Genomic DNA, 22882 nt, shown 5'->3' on the forward strand with positions numbered 1-22882 from the left:
TAAAGGATCCTAAAAAGCCCTAAATCTCGAAATTGATAAATTTTTCACCAAATTTCAAAATCTCATATGACTACCCCCTTAATGGTAAAAGTAATATCAATATCAAACTCGCCTATTTTAGATTCAAGATAGTATAAATGAAAACAGCTCTCAAGTTAAATTGTTGGCCTACCGAAACGTTTGTATAATTATATTGAGATATACAAAGCAAAGCGTGATTTAACGAACAACGAGACGCTGCTTTGACATACACAAATTAATTCACAAATGATCATTTAACAAACACTAAGGTTGCCCAGAATCTGATACAATTTACCCTCGATAATATGCTGCTCTTCAATTTTCGTTTTTTTTGTTTCGATTTTTCAAGGCCATTTAAGCACTTTAAATGGTATTTCGCATTAGCTGGCATTATGTCTCCTGAGCTGAATTCCACAATCTAGCACTCGTTATTGCTAAACATCAAAATCTGTTGAAAATCTACTGACAAAGTAAATACTGGTGCCTAAACAGCAAAGAACATACCTCTCTATTTTACTGGGTTAACCACTTCTTCCTTTTGAACTTTTTGACAAATCGCACAAAGCTTCCAATCAATAGCGCTCCGCAACGCATACATCATAATTATTACTTTTCACTTATTTTTGACATTTGTACGAGTTGCAATCCCACAATTCAATGCGGCTCAATTAAAGATACGTGCAAGGTGTTATATATCTTTTGTCAAAATGATGCAATTAACGTGCAAAAGAGCCGAAAGAGATTAACGCAGAGGTTGATGGGATTGGAACTCGTACAAACACATTGAATAAAATATATTTTTAGATTCAGCGCGGTGCGCTATTTCATCCAAATCGACTTTTGGTTCCACTAGCTCAAATTGGCTCATTTTGATATCTTATACCTTCTACATTATTTTCTAATATTTCAAAATTCTAAATGAATAGCATAAATAAAAGAAAGATTACATTCTAATACTATAATACTTCACATGTGCAAATTGGTTCCTTCCAAACAACAACAAACACTTTTTGAGGCAATGCAATGTCTTTTAATCTGTTCTGTTCTACAGCAATGTAATGTTTTTCTAACATTTTAGCAACAAAGCAAGTAAAGATGCATTTAAAAGCATCCTCTTTCGTCTTTATACGTCTATCAGTTTTGTACCCTAAATTTTTACGATTTTAACCATGTTACAAAACACACTCAATAGCTTTTATTGACATTATCTTCGTGACAAATTGTAAGCAAAAAGGTTGTTCAGGATGAAGTTTCCTTTCCAACGGTATATAATACTTGATGGTTTGTAACTATAAATTTTTTGAAAATTTTTGATGACGTCACAAGTCAACTTCAGAGGCTTCTAACTTTTATTGGCTTCGTTTTCAGCAAAAATTGTAGGCAAAAAAGTTTTTCAAAATTGAATTTCCTATCCAATGGTATATAATACTTGATGTTTTGGATACCTTCAAAAAATTTTCATGACGTCAGCAAAAAAGTGCTGACGTCAGCAGTCACGTGGTTTTCAGACGTGTCTCTGTCAATTTTTTTGTTCAGAATACAATTGTGCATGTCTGTGCAAAGTTTCATGCTTTTTTCACAAACTGAAGTATTGTTATGATATTCTGGTCTAACAGACTAAACCATCTCTATTGAATAGTAATATTTTCACACTTCACTGATACTGATTACTCAAATAAACGCAGCAATCATCTCGTTAAAAATTTCAAATTTGATGTAGAAAAAAACGAAATTTTACCACACCATACTACTTTAACGAAGTTAAAGTCACCCATAGCATTCAGATATCGACTTCATTCTTTTTTTATGAGATTCCCAAAAGATCAAACTTAAAAAGTGTCTGAGGATTTTATTTCTAACCGAGTTGTTTTTCCTCAATTTACAGATAACTGAAAAAATCACATTTAAATGTACTTTTTTATCGATATTTTTACAGAATTTAGGATTTAAAGAGTTAGAGTCAATCCGAAAAAAATCCCAAGACTCTTTTTTAGTTAAATCTATTGGGAACATAGTGTCGAAATTATTTTTTTCAAAATTCAAAAGCTATGGGTGACTTTAACTTCTTTGAAGTAGGTAAGGTTAAAATTCTTAAGATTCTAATTATATCCTGCCCAGTTTTTTAAATTCAGCTGAAACTTTTACCATTAGAAAGAGCAGAATATCATTGGCTTTCAGAGAATGAGAATGTGTCAAGAAAGGTGAACACCTTAAGGTGAATACCTTAAGGGTCAATGTAGTAAAAACTGGGTATAAAGCCTAAATATAATACCTCAATTTCACCCTATAATTGAGCAGTTTAAGAACAATTTGATACGAAGCTCAATGTGCCAAAAAATAAGAACAGCGGAGCCTCATCAAAATCATCTACTGGTTCTTATAAAAAACATATGTCGTTTTGTGACCTTTCTCGCTATCTTCGATCTTTAATATAAGGCAAAATGAATTATCATGAAAGTTATTTTAATGGTAGAACCAATCTAGGGTAACGCGGCATTAGCAATGTAAACGATTAAATTTCATTTTAAAATATTTCTTTGAACTGAATGAAATGGATACTTGTAGTAAGAATTCTTTATAAATACAAGGTATTGGTATATAATTTGAATTTGAAATTCTCTAAATTTAACAGAAAAATCTACACTAAATTTAAATTAAAAATATTTTATCATGGACTTTTCTGAAAAGGAATGATTGAAGTTTCAGCAAAGGGTCTAAAAACCAACAACTTTAGTAAAAAAAATTATAAAAAATTTATAAAAATTAAATGTTCCCGCCTGCGATCACATGTCCCTTGATTTGAAACCATAAAGACGAAAAGTTTAGCCCATAATTGGTTGCCATTTTTAGTGTTTGGATTCTCAAAAAGAGAGAAGTTCTTTTTAAAAATACTGGGCATCCTCGGAATATCAACTGTATGTATTTGAAGCTAAAAAAGACTCATTAAGGTACCCATCACTAGAGCATACAGTGAAAACCCTCCAAAAAATAAGAACATAGTACGTCTTCAAAATTACATCACGAACAACTCCTGATCTCGAAGAGTACCTAAGAATTTTTTAGAGGTACTTTTTCATTAAAGAGTGATGAGAAGTCTCTAAGAAGGCAATCAATCATTTTGATAAACGTTCAACGACGAGGCAGTAATAATAATTACTCAAAAACACGAATAAGTCATTTCCTACCAGCACGATTATAAAGCCAAAACATGGCGTAAATCGTACTCAATTTGACCAAAAATGAAAAAAGGGGAAAATTAAAAAGTTGATTCTCCCTTTTGATATGATTATAACGAATATTTAAACCTTGAAAGAAAATCAACTTTTTGTTGCAATAAGACTGTTCAATTCAGCCAATGTTTCACGACAGAAACAAGCATTTCGGTCACATTATAGCAAGTCAAGATAACATCATTTTTCAAATCGCGAACTCCAAAAAAAGTATTATCGAGTGTTTCGTAAGAGCAAAATGACGCGACCTTTGACTTACGTTGGCTGTTTCTTAGTGAGAGAAAACGTAAAGCACAGAATAAAGGTCCATCAAGTGAAACAATTTGCTTTTAGTGAAACACAGCAAATCTTCATCATCGATTTTCATCTCAACAAAACCTGCTTCTTTGAGTAACAGTTGAGCTGACGGTGTCGCAGTGAAGAACTTCTTGATCGGGCCACGGTCGTCCATACTGTTTTCTTTACCTTGGATTTCATTCAACACCTATGGGAATCGTGGTAGGATTTTGAAAAGAGGAAGAAAAAAAGTAACCAATTTAGGGAAATCATAGCTTCAACATACATGATACATGGCATATTTCCTTCATAAGTGCTGCTTGAAAGCGATGAAAGTTTTTTTCTTTACAAGCAAACTAGGTTGTTAACACGCAGCCATGGAATCAGCAAAATATTTTTTACAATAGACCTTTTCATAAATTACGTCACGAACATCACTTGACTCGTATTCAAACAATTACCATGGTGATTATGTCCCTTGAGACATTAAATGATTTTTTTGTAAATAGAAAGTAGTTCTAATAAAATCCACTGGGAGGTAATCACCTTGGCAATAACTTCAAAACGAGGCAAGTGATGTTCGTGACGTAATTTATGAAAAGGTCTATCCAGCTAACGAAAAGCTTTTCAGACAATGTATAGCTGAATCGCAGACCTCTACAAAACCGCAGGTAGCGTAGGACCACGAATCCGTTGGTGGATGCCAGTAGACTAAGCACAATACGGTATAATATTAGGCATGGTTATAGCAAATGTTTCAAAAAATTAGCTAGAATGCTAAGCAACCATAGACTTTAAGCTAAAAATTAATTTGCTTATTAAAAATGTGTTTTCAATTAACATGAAAATTCGAATGAGCGGGGCTTAAAATTTCCGAGAGTTCTAATTTGTTTAATTTGCCAGGTATGAAGAAAAAATGAAAGGCTGACTTACGATGTTCAAAATGGATTTAGTATCTGTCTGACTCAAGTTACCAAGTAAAGTTCTCACGTTCGCTTCGATATCTGAAGAAAGTAAAATCAAGAAATTATTGAACAAATGTCCTTGTTGCCAAATATTTTTTATAAAACCACCAATTTTTCAACAATGGCAAATTTAAAGCGGGCGAACTAAAGGTAACCTGATAACAGCTGTTCATAAATTTCTTACGTGCACGGTAAACCTCTGAAGACGCTTGAAAATTATACATCTGAAGAAAATAGTCCTCCCGCGGAAAATTCTACAACAAGAATCTTGTTGTGCGCCGGAAAATCAAAAACTGATATGGCGCACTATTCATAAACACAAACACGCAACTTTGTTGTCGTTCCTAGTCCTTTTAGACGAACGCGGTCCTTACAATTTCGAGATTGCATATTCGTCAGATTGTATGTTTCCACCCATTCCTTTAGAGCTTTAGTGTGGTGCGCAGAAAACATTCACAATCTGATCTCAGGTTAATTAAAGGTGTCTTATCAACTAAGGTTGTTATCCAACTTGGAATAAAGGTCCTAAATGTGACTTGAGACTAGCTGTGTTTTAATAGCTTGAATAAATTCTGATAAGAGCACAAAATATCACATTAAGGATATGAACATTGCTTTACACTTTTTAAACTAAACTTAATTTCTCGTAGATTCCCAAAATGCCCGCACCGAAACAAAACCTATTAGTCAAACCCAATACGTCAAGGACATTGCTCAAAGTTTTGCCACGAACTACTTTAAAACAAGTGAACCTGCCGATAATTACGGAACAAAAAAATATCAAAGATATCTATGAAAAAGGATTTCGAAACTTGCGACTTCGTTGCAGAGCTGATCTTTACGAGACCCCGTATAGTGATGACGATTCGAATCCAAGGTTTCGACAGTTTCTTGACAAGCTTGAAGAGGTAACTAGCTAGCTTCTCACTTAACATTGATTCACATTTCTTGGTATTTTTTCACCAGTTATTATCAAGAATCCATTATACCTAAGTTCGATTTGCATAATGCCTCCACTGTATATATATATATTAATGATTCCATCTAGGTAGTTGATGAATGTATTAAACAGAAAGTCCATCCAATAATATCATGGGTTCATCACGAAGCTGAAGCAAGAGCAACAAACACAGACAAAACAAATTATCTGAAATGGTGGCAATTGGTTGCTAAGAGACTCAACAAAAAGTTGTATATGCTGAGTTTCAACCTCTTCACAGAGCTTGGTATCGATAAGTGTAAAGATGAAGGGGACTGCAGTGAAAGTTTGAGAGGTAACAAAATTTTTGCTCAATCAATATAATTTTTTCAAATTAAGTTCACTCTGAAAATTTTTTTTAAACCGTATAGCCCAGAACCCGGAGCTTAACTTTTTTTTGCCTTTGATTATTCTGATGTCGATTTAATTTTTAATTACAGACAACCACGTATTTTGCGCAAATTTAAATTATTTCAAAACTTGATGCATGTGCTGACAAAATCAGAAAGCGAAGTTAGAGTCAGTTTTTTGACTATAAACCATACGCAAAATTAAAATTCCTCTGAAATCTTTTTCAAACAACCCGCCAAATTAAATTTGCTGTGGAAAATCTTTTTTAAGCCTAGAAAACTATAAACTCCTCTGAAAAATCTTTTTCGGCCATCCACCATATTAATTTGAAGCCTATTGAATAGTAGAATGTCAAATTCGAGAGCGTTAACTGCATTTTAATATGTCCCTTTGTACAAAAGTCAGTCCAGCAACAAGGATCGAAACTGAGCTACTTATATACCCTTACGTTTGGGAGAACGCCCTTCTTTGGACTGCTTGGTATGACCTACGGGCATGCCTACAGCACAGTTGTGTGCTCTACTAGTATCAGGTGTTCCCATGTTTTGTTCCGTAATTTCTTTTTGTTTTGCTTTTTGTCCTGAATAAACCAGAAGGGGACACGAGCATTTAATTTTCCGTTTTAATTTCCACTGCGTTTACTGTGCTAATTCGAAACCTTTTTTGTTTAATTTTTAGTTTTATTGTTTTCGACGATTATTCCCCACGGGGTTTTTTTCATCAATTTTATTGTACTGTTTTAACGTTGTAAATATTATCGCTACGCACCTATTTTTATTAAATCTTTTTAACATTTTCTTTGTTTCATTCCCTATAGAATTTTTTCCTTTGTTCATTAGAATTTTTTATTTCTCGCTTTTGATTTACGCATCACTGATTTTGTAGCATTTAAAAATGTGTTAACGCTTGTGCAGTACATGTTTTTTTTTTTATAAGCATAACGCTTATAAGCATACGAAGGCTCAGATTTGCAGAATTCCTAAGCATAACATGAGCATATATGTCAGCCTAAAATATTTTTCAAGTGGTCATTTTTATCTGTTTTTGTTTCATTTTTATCTGGTTTGGTAGAGGTCAAGTAAAAAATAAGACATTCCACGGCTAGCTACATTCCACTGCTCCCAAAATCTGAACAAATTTTTTACAAAATTTTTGAAATTTCATTTAAAAACTTGGCTCGGGGTGAATCATAAGCATAATTCTTAAGCATCTAATAAGCATAAACTATGCCTGGATGCTTTGAGAACTTAAGCATACACGAGCCTGACCAAGGGGCATACACTTGCTTATAAAAAAAAAAACATGTATCATACCTGATGAAGTTCTGAAAATAGAACGAAATATCGTAACAAACTGAGTTGATTTTACTTTTTGTTCACTTACCCTTACAATATTGGTATCAAATTTTTTCCTTGCATTGTTTTTTTTGTGTTCAGTTGTCATACATTTTCTTTTGGAAAGTGGATTTTGGTTTTCATCAACAGATCTATATTGCTTTTTTTCATACTTCAATTCCAAACAGAACATGGTAACGCTCATGCAATATTCTAGCAACTACACAGAGTTTTCAGACCTAATTAGCCTGCAAACCTTTAAATATTTTTCGATAAGTAAACGAGTAAAGGGTGAATCTTGCTGACGTCATCTTGTTTATTTTCTTCTTTCTCTTTAAACAGCGATTCCACGGTCAATGAATGTGCTGGAAAACTTTTACGATACCAAAAACAGCCAATGGAAGAACGAAGACGAAGAATTTACGAACAGCGAAGGCCAAAAAGTCACCATCAATTTTGGAAAAATTTTACAAACAATGATTAATAGCATAGCATGGCCAAAAACAGACTAGCTCACTACTTGGCTTTTCAGAAGAAAACCATGCCCCCTATTTTAAGGAAAGGGTTCAAGGGGGGGGGCTTAAACTTTCAAATATGGTGTAATTCTTTAGGGGTATCGAAACCCTGAAATACCGGTTGATTTTCTTGAATTCCATTTTTCGCGTATTTTGTGAAAAAAAACAAAACATTTTCATTGGTTATTGTAAAGGTCATAGTATTTTTTGCCTGTTTTTTAATCTCCTTAATTAAAAAAAAATACTCAAGCATACTTTGCTTTGGAATCTCCCACGTGTTAAAGTGAGTGTAAAAATCCAATCACAGACTTGTAACGAACACTTTTCACGGGAGGTCAGTTGATTTAGCGAAACCATAGTCCGTATAAAAAACCCTGGTCTGGGAGATTAACTTTTTGTTATCATCAAAAGATGAAAATCGATTTGCTCAGTTTTTGATCACGTTACCAAGTATTCCTCTTGGGATTGGTTTAAGATTGAAACGATTTTTAAAGATTTATACACCTTTTTACAGTTAGCTGCTTCGTATAAAGGGTCACCAAAATTTCGAGTAAACAAACCATCTCATTGGCTAAAAGCAAAAACATAAACAAAAACATGTCCGGAGTAAGAGCACAGAAAGCGCATTTTTCTCATACTTTGCACATTTTTTTGTTTATGTTTTTGCTTTTAGCCAATGGGATGATTTGTTTAATCGAAATTTTGTTGACTTTTTATATGCTGGGAACTCATTTTATGGTCGGAACCAACTTACACACCATGGTGTATGGAGGTATATCAGCTAAAAAGCTTGTTTCTATTAAAATTGAATGTAAAAATCAGTAAAGGTTAGATTAAATTCTTGAAATTGAGAAATAACAATAAGTACTTACCCATTAAGGCGTCCAGAAGGGAGATGACAGATTTAATAAGTTCATATTGAGCATCGGGGAAAGTGATAACACTTCCTTCATCCCAAGTCTCTGGCAAAGCGAATCCCAAATGTTGGAGAATGGCATTGAACTGTGCATCTTCGCCTTCTTGGAAAAGTTTCCTGTCAAGTGAAAGTAAAAAGCACTCCTTTTTGATTTCATGTGGAAACCATACTAGCAATCAGGCTGAATCCCTTGAGAGTGGTTCCCACAAAGAATTCGATATTTCATCGTACGCAGACTCTGATACACTTTCAAGTTTCTACAGAAAAGGCCGTTCTGGCCTTTCAGGGGAATTATTAGGCTATTTTTAAACGATAACCAGTTCTCCTCTCTCTCCTCTCCTCTCCTCTCCAGATTTGGCTGTTACATGTGATCATGAAATAGGAGGGTTTCTGTTTTTGATGCAATACTCACGTCAAAGTTGAAGTTGATAAAGTCTTTTCTTCACTTTTATTTTCAATCTTGAATTCTGCTGCTGCAAGCTAAGAAATAAGAATATAATGTGAAGAAAGTCTAATGGGACATGATGATAGATCGATAAAATCATAGTTTTCGCTTGACCATTCAAATTCACTGCGACTAAAACTTTCTCAAAACAGGCAAATCTTCCAAGATAATCATTTGATTATTATACCAGAAGATGCATGGATCCGATCAAATCATTGTCTGGGTTCTTCTCCAACAACATTTTCAACTCGATGCGAATGCGTTCAAACTTGTCACATTTTACCAGTGGTTGAAATTCCACGCGCACTGCATCCACTGAAAAAGAAGGGATTATCTATTAAATCAATATGATCTAACAGAAAGTTTTAACAAGTATTATACAGTTAGATGGTTCGAGATGTTTTCAACCTCTTAGCTACTTTATTGAGGCTATATTCAGATGATACTTACTGAGTATTTTCTCAAAAATTGGTGGGTAACACAATTATGCAGCTAAAATTTTGGTTTGAATTAATACTACGCATAAACAAAAAAAATAAACTAACCTGGGTCCGAGTCGCCACCATTTAAAGTAAACAATGGATCACCAGATGTATCATTAACATCAACAGCTGAATGAAGAGTGGCCATACCAGATGAATCAATGGAGAATTCATTACATGAATATGCTAGGACGGTTGCTGGTGGGATTTTGAATGAATTGGTGTGTTTACGCTCCACGTCTCCTTTACCGGTGACGTCTACAGAGATGATTGACACCTTCTTGCTTTCCATATCCCCTGTGTCGTCTGTTTTGACTGGAAAATGAAATCGATGAAGTTTCTAATAAGTTATTATCTGTAAAACCCATTGGTCAAAGCAAAGTTTTTGTCTAACACGGAAATAGAGTAGAACTCTTACACTTCGGAAAACTCCCATCAAAGAAAACAGATCCCAAATAGAAAGTTATATATGAAAGTTATCTTTTAATACCTAAAATTGTTTACAGGAATAGAAGAAGGATAGAAAATTTGGAGTAAAATTTACTATACTAATATTCCTTTCAATAAAGTGCAGCTTTAATATTGCATCATAGCCTACCTTCAATATCAGTGTCCTTGCTTAATTCTCCTTCACCTTTGGTGACCAGAGATTCAAGTACTACACACAGCGTGCTTCGTTTCGATTTCTTAGTTTCTTTTAATAAAGGATGATTGGTCTTGATCCTCTGTTTCTCCAAAGCTTCTTGGAGAGATTCCCAATCACACTAAAAAAGGAAATTTGTTTTCTTTACCCTTGATTGATTTTTTCGCAAGCTAGTATTGAAATCCATGAGAATTTCTAAAACATAGTTTCTAGAGGGGTCAAGACCCCCCCTTAGGTAAGAGGACCCCCCTTAAGTGCTAACCCCCCCTTAGGAAATTCATTTCAAATTTCACACCCCCCCCCTCAGAAAATCAGTATAAATGAAAAAATTGAAATTTCGCATAATTCAAGGAAGATCCCCCTTATCTAAGAAGACCCCGCTTAGGTAAGAAGACCCCCCCTTAACTGACAACCCCCCCTTAGGAAAGTCATACTTTTAACACCCCCCTTGCTTTTTAGTTCATCAAAACCCAAGACCCCCCCCCCCTAAATGTAGGGGGTGTAGTAACTATGTAAAAGTGGTCAAACCAGTGATTTTTTCTTGACTATTTCTTTGCAAAAAAAATAACGACATGGATGAAAATTTCTTAATAATGGGAACTCTGTGTTGGACAGAACTATAAACAAGCGTACGTGAAAAATTGTGTAAAATTCATACTACACTGCATCAAAAACTGACAAGAAATGAGAATGGTGATACCTCATTTTTGACGATATCTCCAAGCTTAATGGTCATAGTCATGGTGTCACTGCCAGACAAATTCAAGTTGAGTTCTTTAGCTATTTTGGTACCAATGCTACCGTTAACCTTTAGAGTTGGTGTCTCTGTAAAATCTTCCATAATGATTGACGATTTCGGTTTGGGAACTTTTAAATCCTACAAATAAAAATGTTAGATAATACTATTAGCAAAACATTGATGTCTATCAATAACGTTACGAGACGAATATGTGTTTGGTGCTTTCCATGCAGTTGCATATATCCCCAATTTAATGAGACAGAACTCCTTAAAATCTTATAAATTTGTGAATGCAGAGACGACCCGAAGGCACCTCCCTCGACAGCTACCTATCCAAAGGTAGGGGAGGGCGCCACACTTTCTCCCTGGATTGCTCCACTTGCTTCAATGATAAAAGAATCAAGGCCATAAAATTTGATATGATAGATAACAAGCTAGATGCTGAATGGACCTACCTGATGATGAAAGTTAGATAGCAATGCGAGGAGAAAAAAATCAGTCAGAAAATATATCGTTTAGCGAAAATGCATAACGCAATAAATTCATCATTGATTGTTGATGGGGGGAGAGGGAAGGGTTGTAGGGAAAAATTAATAGAAAGTTCTGGTCGCAAAAATCAGTTTTATTGACAATTGAATCATGCTTGATGGTGAGCATTGTTATCAATAATGTTTTTGTGTGAAGAACATAGAAATACAAGGAAAACATATAATGAAAATCTGCAAAGACGGCGATTTCCGGCATTTTCAACCGGAAAAAATTTTTTCTTAAAAATCGAACTCGGCCATGTTTTGAGCATTGCAAATACGCATCTTTCTGCAAAAAATCAGAAAAAGCTAAAGATGAAAATTCGAGAAAATGTAAAAAAAAAACGGTTTTCCGGCATATTTCTGGCATTTTCGGCCGGGAAAAAATATTTTTCGAAAATCGGGCTCCGTCACATTTTAGGTATTGTCATTTTGCATCAGTGTGCAAAATTTCATGAAAAAATATAAAGTACAGCTCGAGAAATTCAAGAAATACCGTTTTTCCGGCGAAAATAGGCTGTTCCGGCGATTTTTAGAAAGTTCCGGCTTCAAAAATCACTTTTATTGACAATTAAACCATGCTTGATGGTGGGCATTGCTATCAATAATGTTTTTGTGTGAAAAAACAACGAAATATAAGGAAAAAGTCCGATGAAAAATCTGCAAAAACGGCGATTTCCGGGATATTTCCGGCATTTTCAACCGGAATAGAATTTTTTCTCAAAAATCGGACTAGGCCATGTTTTAGACATTGTTAATACGCATTTTGTGCAAAAAATCAGAAAAAACTAATGATGAAATCTCGAGAAAAATGCCAAAAAAACGGTTTTTCCGGCATATTTCCGGCATTTTCGGCCGGAAAAGTACGTTATTGAAAATCAGGCTCTGTCATATTTTAGGTATTGCCATTTTGCATCAGTGTGCAAATTTCATGAAAAAATATAAAGTACAGCTCGAGAAATTCAAGAAAATACCGTTTTTTTCCCGGCGAAAATAGGCGGTTCCGGCGATTTTTAGAAAGTTCCGGCGGCTTCAAAAATCACTTTTATTGACAATTAAACCATGCTTGATGGTGGGCATTGCTACAAATAATGTTTTTGTGTGAAAAAACAACGAAATTTAAGGAAAAAGTCCAATGAAAATCTGCAAAAACGGCGATTTCCGGGATATTTCCGGCATTTTCAGCCGGAATAGAATTTTTCTCAAAAATCGGACTAGGCCATGTTTTAGGCATTGCTAATACACATCTTTGTGCAAAAAATCAGAAAAAACTAATGATGAAATCTCGAGAAAATGCCAAAAAACCGGTTTTTCCGGCATATTTCCGGCATTTTCGGCCGGAAATGAATTTTTTTCGAAAATCGGGCTCCGTCACATTTTGGGCATTACCATTTTGCATCTTTGTGCCAAAAATTAGGAAAAACTAATGAGCCAATCCCGAGAAAAGCTGGTAACGAACGGACGAACGGACGAACGGACGAACGAACGAACAGAGGTTAATTTATAGGACCTACAGCCCACCGGGGTAGGTCCAAAAAGTAGTGGCATACCTCTTCAAAAAGATCATTCAATCGAATCTGTGTTGCAACCATCTTTGGTTTCTTCCAAAACCACAGGCTAGTTTTACGTTTAACCAGACATAAGTTTTTAAAGTGATTTGCAGAATTCAAGTCTGGTACAGGATGAAGAGTGGCACTGCCTGAACTCTTTGCCACCTGTTTCACTGCAACTTCAAATAATGCCATTGTTAAAGATTTTATTCTATATATCTGTTCTTATTCTGTTCTACTCTACTAAAAAGAAAATTTCATAGAAGTATAGAATAAAAGCAGATCACACACAATCAGCATAGAAATTCTATCAAAAAGTCGTAGCTTTGATTTTTAAAATAAAATTAATTAATTCAAAGATGTACATCTTTTGAAAATAAAGAACAGTGGAAGTAATTATTTTATCTCGAGATTTCTTAACCAAAATTTAAGTAAATTATTATTTACAATATTATGAGAATCTATTTGTGTATATTGAAATTATTTGCTTATATTGTGATAAGAAATATATAGTTTAATAAGAATCAAAACCATTTTCTTGTGGCTGAAAATGATGTAAAAAAACTGCCGACTGGACTGGGCTGGAAAGAAAAGCCAAGGAACTTATAAAAAAAAGTTGATTATCATTAACTTTGGTTAAATTTTGAATGGCAAAGAATTACTATTAATATTACTAGAACAGCAACAAATTTGATACCAAGTATAAAAATTATTCGAAAATGAATCAAGATAATGTACGTAAAAATCAAGAGTGAAATCTTGTCATCTAAATATACTAGCCAGTCCATGGCTCATAGATAGAAGTTATTGCAGCAATCTGATGACCAGAATCCAATGTATCTATTGAATTCATCTCTTCCTCAGTCAAACAAAAATCAAAAATTTGAGAATTTTCAATTATCCTTGATGGTGTCGAAGATTTTGGTATGGTAACAACTTTACTCTGAATGGACCAGCGTAGAAGGATTTGAGCAAATGTCTTATTGTATTTCTTAGCAAAAGTATCAATAATTGGGTCTGTTAGTTGCATTCTCGCTAAAGGACAATATCCCATCACAGAGATATCTAACATCTTACAGTATTCCACTATTTTTCTATTCTGATTCCAAGGATGATATTCGATTTGGTTAATATCTGGTAAGGTTGATTCTCCAGAACTTAGTAAGCAATCTAAGTGATGAGTATTGAAATTCGATACCCCGATTTCTCTGCAATAACCATCATTTTTAAGCTCTTGAAATGCTTTCCAAGTTTCCATGATTTTTCCTCCACTTGGTGAATGAATTAAATACAAATCAACATAATCAAGTTGTAATTTTTCCAAACTCTCCATAAGGGCTGTTCTTGTTTGCTTATATCCATGGTCTTCTGTGACGAGTTTTGTTGAAATAAAAAACTTATCTCTTGGAACACTTAGATTCTGTATTGCTCTACCAATGAAAGATTCGTTTCCATAACTCTTGGCGATATCAAAAAGACGATAACCAGCCTTAATAGCTGTTGAAATTACTTTGTCAGCCTCATTTTCTTGGATTTTGTAGCACCCTATCCCAAATAAGGGTAGTTTTGTTTTATTGAAATGAGATGTTGTTGAAAGCTTTCTGTATTTTGAACATTGTGTAAAACACGCTTTAATTTTAGTAGTATGTGTCATGTTATTTGTTTCTTGGAATTCTTAGAAAACAATGAGAGGAGAGAATTTTTTTGGCTTTTCTGGATTAAAAGCAGAACCAGCAAACTATTAGTTTAAAAAAAATGGTTCAATGCACAACAACGATGATAGAGTAGAAATAAAAGGATACGCATAGTCTCATTTCTAATCTTATGTTATAACAATTTATAAAATTTCAAATTTACACTCAAATAAAAAATATGATCCAATTGCTACACAAAAGCTTTATGTTACTTTTGTTTGAAAATATCAAAAAATTCATTCAATGACAAGTCAGATGATTTCAAATCAGTATCATTAGAAGCAGACTCAAGTTGCTTGTTTTGTGCAGCAGCTTCTTGTTTTTCTTGTTTCTGTTCTCGAATTGAATCTAAATGGAGTTGAAATTTCTCTAGAGCTTCCGCCATTGCTTCATCCTCATTTCTGCCCTCATCTATCAACTCAGTATAAGTTCTCATAAACAGTTGTGTCTTTGTTTCTTCAACTTTAATGTCTTTAAATAAAGTATCAGGATCTCGAATAGCTCTATCAAAATTTTGATAAAATTTTCTTTTCACATCGTCCTCTTGATATGTAATTTTTGGGACCTCAGTTACATCTACTGTGTCAGCAAATGAAAGCAAACTATGTTTTGGCGGTGGGAATCTCTTGACAACATCAAACCATATGGGTGCTTTCTTCAAACTACCAGAATCAAGAAGATATTTCACTCTTGAGATAATTGTTCCCTGTAAATGTCTACTTCCAACCATGATTGTTCTAAATCAATGATTGTTCTAAATTAAAAAATCAATAAAAATTTCTTTTTCACCAAACTTTGATAGCATAATCATTAAAAAATAGCGCAACAATAGAGTGCAATATTGTAGACAGAAAACAGATAATTGAAAAATATGATCTATTTTTCACACACATTCAAACTTAAATAAAGCAGGCGGAATTGCGTAAAAGATTATGAAAACAAACCCAGGCAAAGTTTTAAAAACAAAGAAAATAACACTGGGAAATTCCTGAGATGTAAACGCACATTATATACATACCATCAACTGCTCTAACTTGGGACGATTGGTCGAAACATGGGACTGTATTTTCACTTACTGTTAAAAATCTCTTTGACAATAAATTTGTTTTGATAACTCCACCCAAGTTTATCAATCATACTTTCTGTCATAACATGTCACGATAACTTCCACTGATAACGCGCCCTTTTTAACTTTTTTGTTTTCATTCAAAATAACCAGACGCCGATTGGAGAATTACAGAACGCCCGTCGCCTAACCACCTAACGCCCAATGGGATTAACAAATAACGAGTGTGTAACTTGCCGTGCGAGGGACGTCAAACGCTCCATCGTTTTACCACTAATTTATGCTTCTTCATTCCAGACACTTGTGTGTGTTCCACTACCGAACAACTTTCATATTTCAATTTAAAAGCCTACTTGGTGCAAAAGAGAAATCGTGTATATTTTAATACGAATCAAATCAAATGACTTTTGAGGTTTGGTGAAATGGTGGTGGAATTGCCATCCCATGATTTGTCAGATAGTCCCAAGTTAGAGCAGTTGACAGTAACTATCAAAATTGTAGAATTTTTCAAGGATGCAATTACACCCTTTTATCACTACTCAAAGGGGCAGTAAGCGTGTATTTGCATCCTTAACTAGTCTATTAGGCGTAGTGGTGTAGTGGTTATCGTGCTTGACTTCTGTCCAGGAGGCTCGAGTTCGATACCCACCGTGGCACTACGATTCACTTGGCAAGTGAATGCTCCTTCGCCCGGGTCAACCCATGCCATGTGAGGGGAATTGGGTACCATAACTCTGATACAAGAGTATGGGTAGATATTTCAGACATTGTGGTGTGCCGTGACACTCAGGAGGTTCTACACCTGCGAGGACATCCGTTCTCCCGTGTAGTTCGAGTGTCGTGGTATATACCATGGCTCGGCAGCTCGCATCTGCAGGGTTGCAATGTCTGCTTGCGCTGTGATTCCTACTCCACCGTGGGTAGGACCCATTCCGATGCATCGGAGGGCATATCTACTAGTCTATTTAAAAATCTGGAGTCTAGGAGTCATTTGAAGGCCTAATCTCCATGAAACTTTGTGTGTGTTGTAAAATAAAGAATAATGACAACTCGCTTACATCAAATTTGGAAAGTGAATCTTACACTAAACTTGAAATCATCCAATTCCATCGGCCTTAACCACGTTGGTTTGCGTAGGGTAAAATGGCGAAATGCAAGATCGATTTAGGCAAGTTTTTTTTTTGAAAAATGACCCTACAAGATTTGACCATATCTTTTTATCCCATGAAGCAATTACTTTCAAATAAAAAATATATTGACAATGAATGGGTAAAGCTTTCTAGAAATCCAAACATGAATTGCATAGGTTTTCGTCGTGTCAGGTAATATGCATCAGTGGAGGGAAACTTGCATAGCCATCAAATGACTGACCAATCAAAGCAGCAAAATTTCAGAACACAAGAACTACCGTCAACTGCTCCAACTTGGGACGATTGGTCGAAACATGGGACTGGTTGATATCTGGCCTGTATTTTCACTTACTGTTAAATCTCTTTGACAACAAATTTGTTTTGATACTTCCACCAAGTTTATCAATCAAACTTTCTATCATAACATGTCACGATAACTTTCACTGATAGCGCGCCCTTTTTAACTTTTTTTTTTTTTGCCACTAATTTGTTCTTCTTTGTTCCAGACACTCGCGTGTGTTCTACTACGGATTTTTTTCATTATTCGATTTAAAAGCCTACTTGGTTCGAAAGAGAAATCATGTATTTTTTAATACGCCGTTCATTAACTCAAATCAAATGACTTTAGAGGTTTGGTGAAATGGTGGCCAAATTGCCGTCCCATGTTTTGTCAGATAGTCCTAAGTTAGAGCAGTTGACGGTAAGCAGCTCCGCTGGCAGCTCTACTTTTCCATTTTTGTTTTGATTTAACTTTGTATTTTAATGACCGACCAGGTCATTCATTTAAGGGCTATGCATATTAGCCTCCACACAAGGCGCTGTGGTATAGTGGTCATTTGACCTTGGTTGCTGCACAAGCGACTGAGGTTCGATTCCCACTCGCAGCGGTTCACTTGGCAAGTGAATGAATCTTTGCCCTGGTCAACCTATGCCATGTGAGGGGAACTAGGTAGTCAGTTTAAGGTGCTGACGGGGCGCTAATTAAAAGCGCCTATAGTTGTGAAAATGGCACATGCGTTTGCGTAGGGTAAAATGGCGAAATGCAAAAATCGATTTTGGCAAAAGATTTTTGAAAAATGACCCTACAAGATTTGACTACTGTATATCTTTTTATTCCCTTGTTTGTTTTAATCTGAAATTTTCAGTAGGGGTGGCCAACATGGTTCCCTCGCTCATATCAAGGAGGGGTGGGACGGGGGTAAGAGAATTAAAGTTTCTAAGTAAAATATTAATTATCACCTTATTGATTTGGGAACGCGAAACGCAAACGCGAACTACCGATATCTAAACTTTTCAATATATCTCCAGAACTAACAGATTTTTTGAAATTCTGTAAAAAGGTCCAAGTTCCTGAATAGTTTACTATGTTCTGTGAAAAAATCATAACCATCAGTAAAAGACTCGTTCATCTATTTAAGATAGACAAAAATTTGCAAAGAAAAATAAACCTTGAGCACAAAAGATGCTTTTTTAAACACTTTTTTCCACCGAAAAACAAATAACTTTTATAGACTTACCTTCCCTAAACATTGAAGAAGCCTCTACTAATTAAAGTAAATGAGATAAGATAAGATAAAACCTTAAAATCAACCAGAATTTACAACCTTTAGTCCAAAGCAAAAGACGTGCTTTTCACACCGCCATCTTGTTTTAGAGTGAGAATTATTTTAGTGTCAGTTCACATGGAAATTTTTTCATCCAATCAGATTGCGCGATTTCACTTTCGCTTTCTCTAGTCCAATAAGATGCGGGATTTGAGTCATATGAGATCTCTATTGAAAAACCCGCGCAAAATAAAATAGAAATACAGGGGGTCATACTACTGGCTACAGGAACTGAAAGCAAACAATTAAGGCAAATATTTTTGGTTTTTCTCAAGGACAAAAGGTATAGGGGGCTTTACTGAAGGAGGGATAAGGCTGGGATTATCTATTTAAAAGAAATGGACAAAAAAGGCACTTTTTTGAAATACAGGGGGTCACACTACTGGCTACAGGAACTGAAGTGAAAGCAAACAATTAAGGCCAATATGTTTGGTTTTTCTAAAGGACAAAAGGTATAGGAAGCTTCACTGAAGGAGGGATAATTCCAATTCACAAAGGAGGAAACAAACCCAGATCAACTGCTGAAAACTATCAACCAGTCAGCCTCACTTCTATTTCCTGCAAGATCATGGAGCACATCCTATTCAGCCATATCATGACCCATCTCGAGACGGTACACTTAGTGATGCTCAACACGGTTTTCGCAAACAATGCTCATGCGAAACACAATTACTAGCAACGGTTGATAAATTTGCAAAAGCCCTTAACAACAGTGAACAGATTGACTCAGTCCTTCTAGACTTGAGCAAGGCTTTCGATAAAGTTAACCACAGAAAGCTACTCATCAAATTACATCACTACGGCATTCGAAATGAAATATTATCGTGGATCATTGACTTTCTATCCAACAGAACCCAATGTGTTGTTGTCCGAGGATCTACGTCCCCACAATCAAAAGTTGAATCAGGAGTACCACAGGGATCTGTATTGGGCCCATTACTCTTTCTCATATATATTAACTATATGCCACTCACAATCGAATCCACACTTGCTTTATTTGCTGACGACTCACTCCTACACCGTATCATTCGTAGCCTATACGACACCACTATTCTCCAAAACGACCTTGACAAGTTACAAAAATGGGAAGACGATTGGTCCATGGAATTCCATCCCAAGAAATGTAAAGTTTTGCGAATAACAAATAAAGTAAAACCTACTGTCTGTGATTACTTCATTCACAATGAGAAACTAGAAACAGTCAGCAAAGCCAAATACTTAGGGGTAACCATCAACAAAAAGCTAAATTGGAAAGACCACGTTAACACGATTGTCTCTAAAGCTACCAATGTGAGACTTTTCCTGCAACGCAACCTTCAATCATGTCTTAAAGAGACCACCCTCGAATGCTACAAAATATTCATCCGCCCAATCCTCGAATATGCTAGCCCTGTCTGGTGCCCTCATAACAACACAACGTTATCTAGCAAGATCGAAATGGTCCAGCGCAAAGCTTGTAGATGGATTGAGAACAAATGGGCATACCATTACAGCCCAACAGCAATGGCTAAACGATTGAATCTCGATTCTCTTGAAATGCGAAGAGACTTATCTTGTTTGAAAATGTTATTTGATTGCGTAAATGGCTTTAAATACATGGAGAAGTCTTTACTACCAACAAGACAAAGGACTTCTAATGTAAGATATAACTTGATCCATGCAAAACTTAAAGTTTATGAAAACTCATTTTTTCCTTTTACTATCAAACTATGGAATAGCTTGGACAATGGAATTGTAAATTTAAAAGAAAGGGATGAATTTAGAAACTCTTTGACTATTAAATAAGTATTATAATCATATACACTTTTCAATTACTTAAGACAAAACACTTAAGCTTCTGTCTAATTTCCTAATTTCCAGTCATGTCTATAATCTACCTCGCGACAAACTTTTGCAAATTTTTGCCTTCGTTAAATTCCTAACTACTGTTAGTTTTTCTGGAAATACTATTTTTAACTTACTATTTAAACTTACTTATCAATTATTTATTATTTACTATTTTAATATTTTAACCATTATATGTACATTTTAAATAAACTTAATTTAATAGACTTAAATTTTTTTATTTTCCTAAAAAATTTTTTGTTAAATATTTGCGAAAGTAATTCTAATGAATTTATGCAAATAAATATATAGAAATAGAAATAGAAAGGCTGGGATTATCTATTTAAAAGAAATGGACAAAAAAAGGCACTTTTTCGGGTGATAATATCTCTTACCCCCGTCCCTGGCCGCCTTAATATGAGCAAGGGAACCATGTTGGCCACCCCTACTGAAAATTTCAGATCAAAACAAACAAGGAATTAATTCCTGTAACTTGATGAAAATTGGAAAAAGCTGGTTTTTGAATGTTTCTGATCCTAAAGTGCTATTTTTTGGTAAAAGCTAAGCAATTTATGTTTGGATTTCTAGAAAGCTTACCCATTCTCATTCATTGTCAATATATTTTTTATTTGAAAGTAATTGCTTCATGGAATAAAAAGATATCTTGTAGGGTCATTTTTCAAAAAAATTTGCCAAAATCGATTTTTGTATTTTGCCATTTTAACCTACGCAAACACACGTGAAACTGACCCCTCATCCCACAAAGTAGCCCCCTGTCATAACCTGAGATCAGATTGTGGTTGTTTTCTGCCCAACACGCTGAATCTCAAAAGGGATGGGTGAAAACATACAATCTGACGAATATGATATTTCAAAATCATAAGGACTGCGTTCGTCTAAAAGGACTGAGGATGACAACAAAGTTGCCACAAGTGTTTCAACCTGTATTCCAACGAAGCCATATTTTGGTTTTTACAGAAATTTCACCCGCTCAAATCTAAACAACAAAATGGTCAATCTCGCTAAAGCAAAACATTGCGGCCACGGCATTTCCCTGGATAAAAACTCTGGTCACGTGACCATCCGGGATTTTAGACCAATGAAAACGCTTCATTTCCCCGGATTAAAGTTGTGTCTACACTAACACGCGGGAAATGGCTAGAAAAAGAGAGAAAAAACCGGGGGTCAAATTAAATTTTTCTCCCTTCTTGCGGCAAACATAAAAGACTTTAAGAGGCCATTTATTTAAGAAAGGGGTGTTATATCATGAATAAATTATGTAAGTAAGTGATATTTTAAATAACAAGTTCATTAGCAATTTTATTTTGAAGTTTGTTTTTAAAAACAAAACCCCTGTGCTAGATGATAATCTCATTTTCTTAACTTATGGACCCATTTGGAAGTCTTTGTACCAGGCGTACCCAATCGATGAAATCGATACGGGAAATCAATCGATATTAATCGATTTTAATCGATAATAATCGATAGTGATCGATAACTAATCGATAAACAATCGATAGCCAATCGATACTAAGACTTTACGTTCTTATCGATTGGATTCGATTGTTATCGATTGCTATCGATTAATCGCTGATTGCTTTCGATTGTTATCGATTAATATCGATTTCTTTATATTCGCTAAAAACGCAACCCTACCGTGGTTTTTCTAATTTAACGCGTGGCAATAAATAATTATTTTCGACGCTACGCGTGAAAAGCTAGAGAACAATTAATTACGATATTCAAGTGTTTTAAGTACGCGTTAAAGGCTTGTGTAATATATATTACATATAGATCGTATAATTTATAAACTAAATACTTCAGTGCACTTTCGCTAATTCGCTAATTCTTTTATTTGAATCCCTCTTTAATTTGAATCAAATTTCAGTCGGAGAAGAAATACCGTAAAGAGATATCTTCGTAGAATGCTTTCGATAATTCGAATCTCTCCGTATTCGGACCAATCAGTCCGGACCGATGAGATTAGCACCGTTTGAATAGACCTTTTTTTAAAGAGGCAGCCATGCTGAATAATTATTTACTCCAGCATAAAAATAATGATACAGCTATGCTTTATTTTTCGAGTCCTCATTTTATCCCCTCTATTCTAAGGTCCCACCACCCCGCTTCTTAATTTCGGAATTTATGTTTGTGACCCCTAAGGCCGATGGTCGTCGATTAATGCTGAGTGGGTGACCTTTATAATCCCCGTATTGTTTTTTTGAAAAAAACTAGGTCCAATCGGGAAAATCCCTCATTTTACTCTAGCCTTTATTTTAGCCTTAATTCACATTATCAGGGGCTTTCATTGAGTTTCAAGCCCGAAGGGCTAGAGGCGAATCTTAAACCCTTCTCAGGCAACATAAATTGAACCACTTGTTATTTCCCATCCAAAACTCATCATTAAGACGGATTATATCTAGTGGTTCCTTTGTTTTAGAGGACTACGCTTGTTGAAATCTAGCGATAGATTTTAGTTTTAATCCGGCGTTTGTATGAAAACCACGCGCGGGCGTTTTGGATGGGAAATAAGTGGTTTCATTTCCCATCCAAGATTCTCGACTCTCCCTTTGGGCTAGAACTCAATGAAT

At 35.0% G+C, this 22882-nt stretch overlaps 3 protein-coding genes across 3 annotated transcripts; all 3 read right to left on the reverse strand.

Moving 5' to 3' along the window:
• Positions 1-2533: 2533 nt before the first annotated feature.
• LOC136799135 (uncharacterized) lies at positions 2534-14629 on the reverse strand. The gene is made up of 9 exons (XM_067055828.1): positions 12974-14629; positions 10858-11034; positions 10113-10278; positions 9578-9829; positions 9220-9347; positions 9000-9067; positions 8544-8704; positions 4461-4531; positions 2534-3735 (listed from the first exon to the last, which is right to left on the reverse strand). Exons 1-9 carry the CDS (start codon positions 13166-13168, stop codon positions 3523-3525), a joined length of 1431 nt encoding a protein of 476 aa, XP_066911929.1. The 5' UTR covers positions 13169-14629; the 3' UTR covers positions 2534-3522.
• Positions 13749-14627, reverse strand: LOC136799136 (glyoxal reductase-like). Its single transcript, XM_067055829.1, has one exon. The coding sequence runs from the start codon at positions 14625-14627 to the stop codon at positions 13749-13751; it is 879 nt and encodes a 292-aa protein (XP_066911930.1).
• Positions 14630-14875: 246 nt separating the features above from the next.
• Positions 14876-15397, reverse strand: LOC136799044 (small ribosomal subunit protein mS23-like). Its single transcript, XM_067055722.1, has one exon. The coding sequence runs from the start codon at positions 15395-15397 to the stop codon at positions 14876-14878; it is 522 nt and encodes a 173-aa protein (XP_066911823.1).
• Positions 15398-22882: the final 7485 nt, after the last annotated feature.

This window comes from Clytia hemisphaerica, unplaced genomic scaffold (genome assembly GCF_902728285.1).
Source record: "Clytia hemisphaerica strain Z4C2 unplaced genomic scaffold, Clytia hemisphaerica genome assembly, whole genome shotgun sequence".
NCBI classification, from domain to species: Eukaryota; Metazoa; Cnidaria; class Hydrozoa; order Leptothecata; family Clytiidae; genus Clytia; species Clytia hemisphaerica.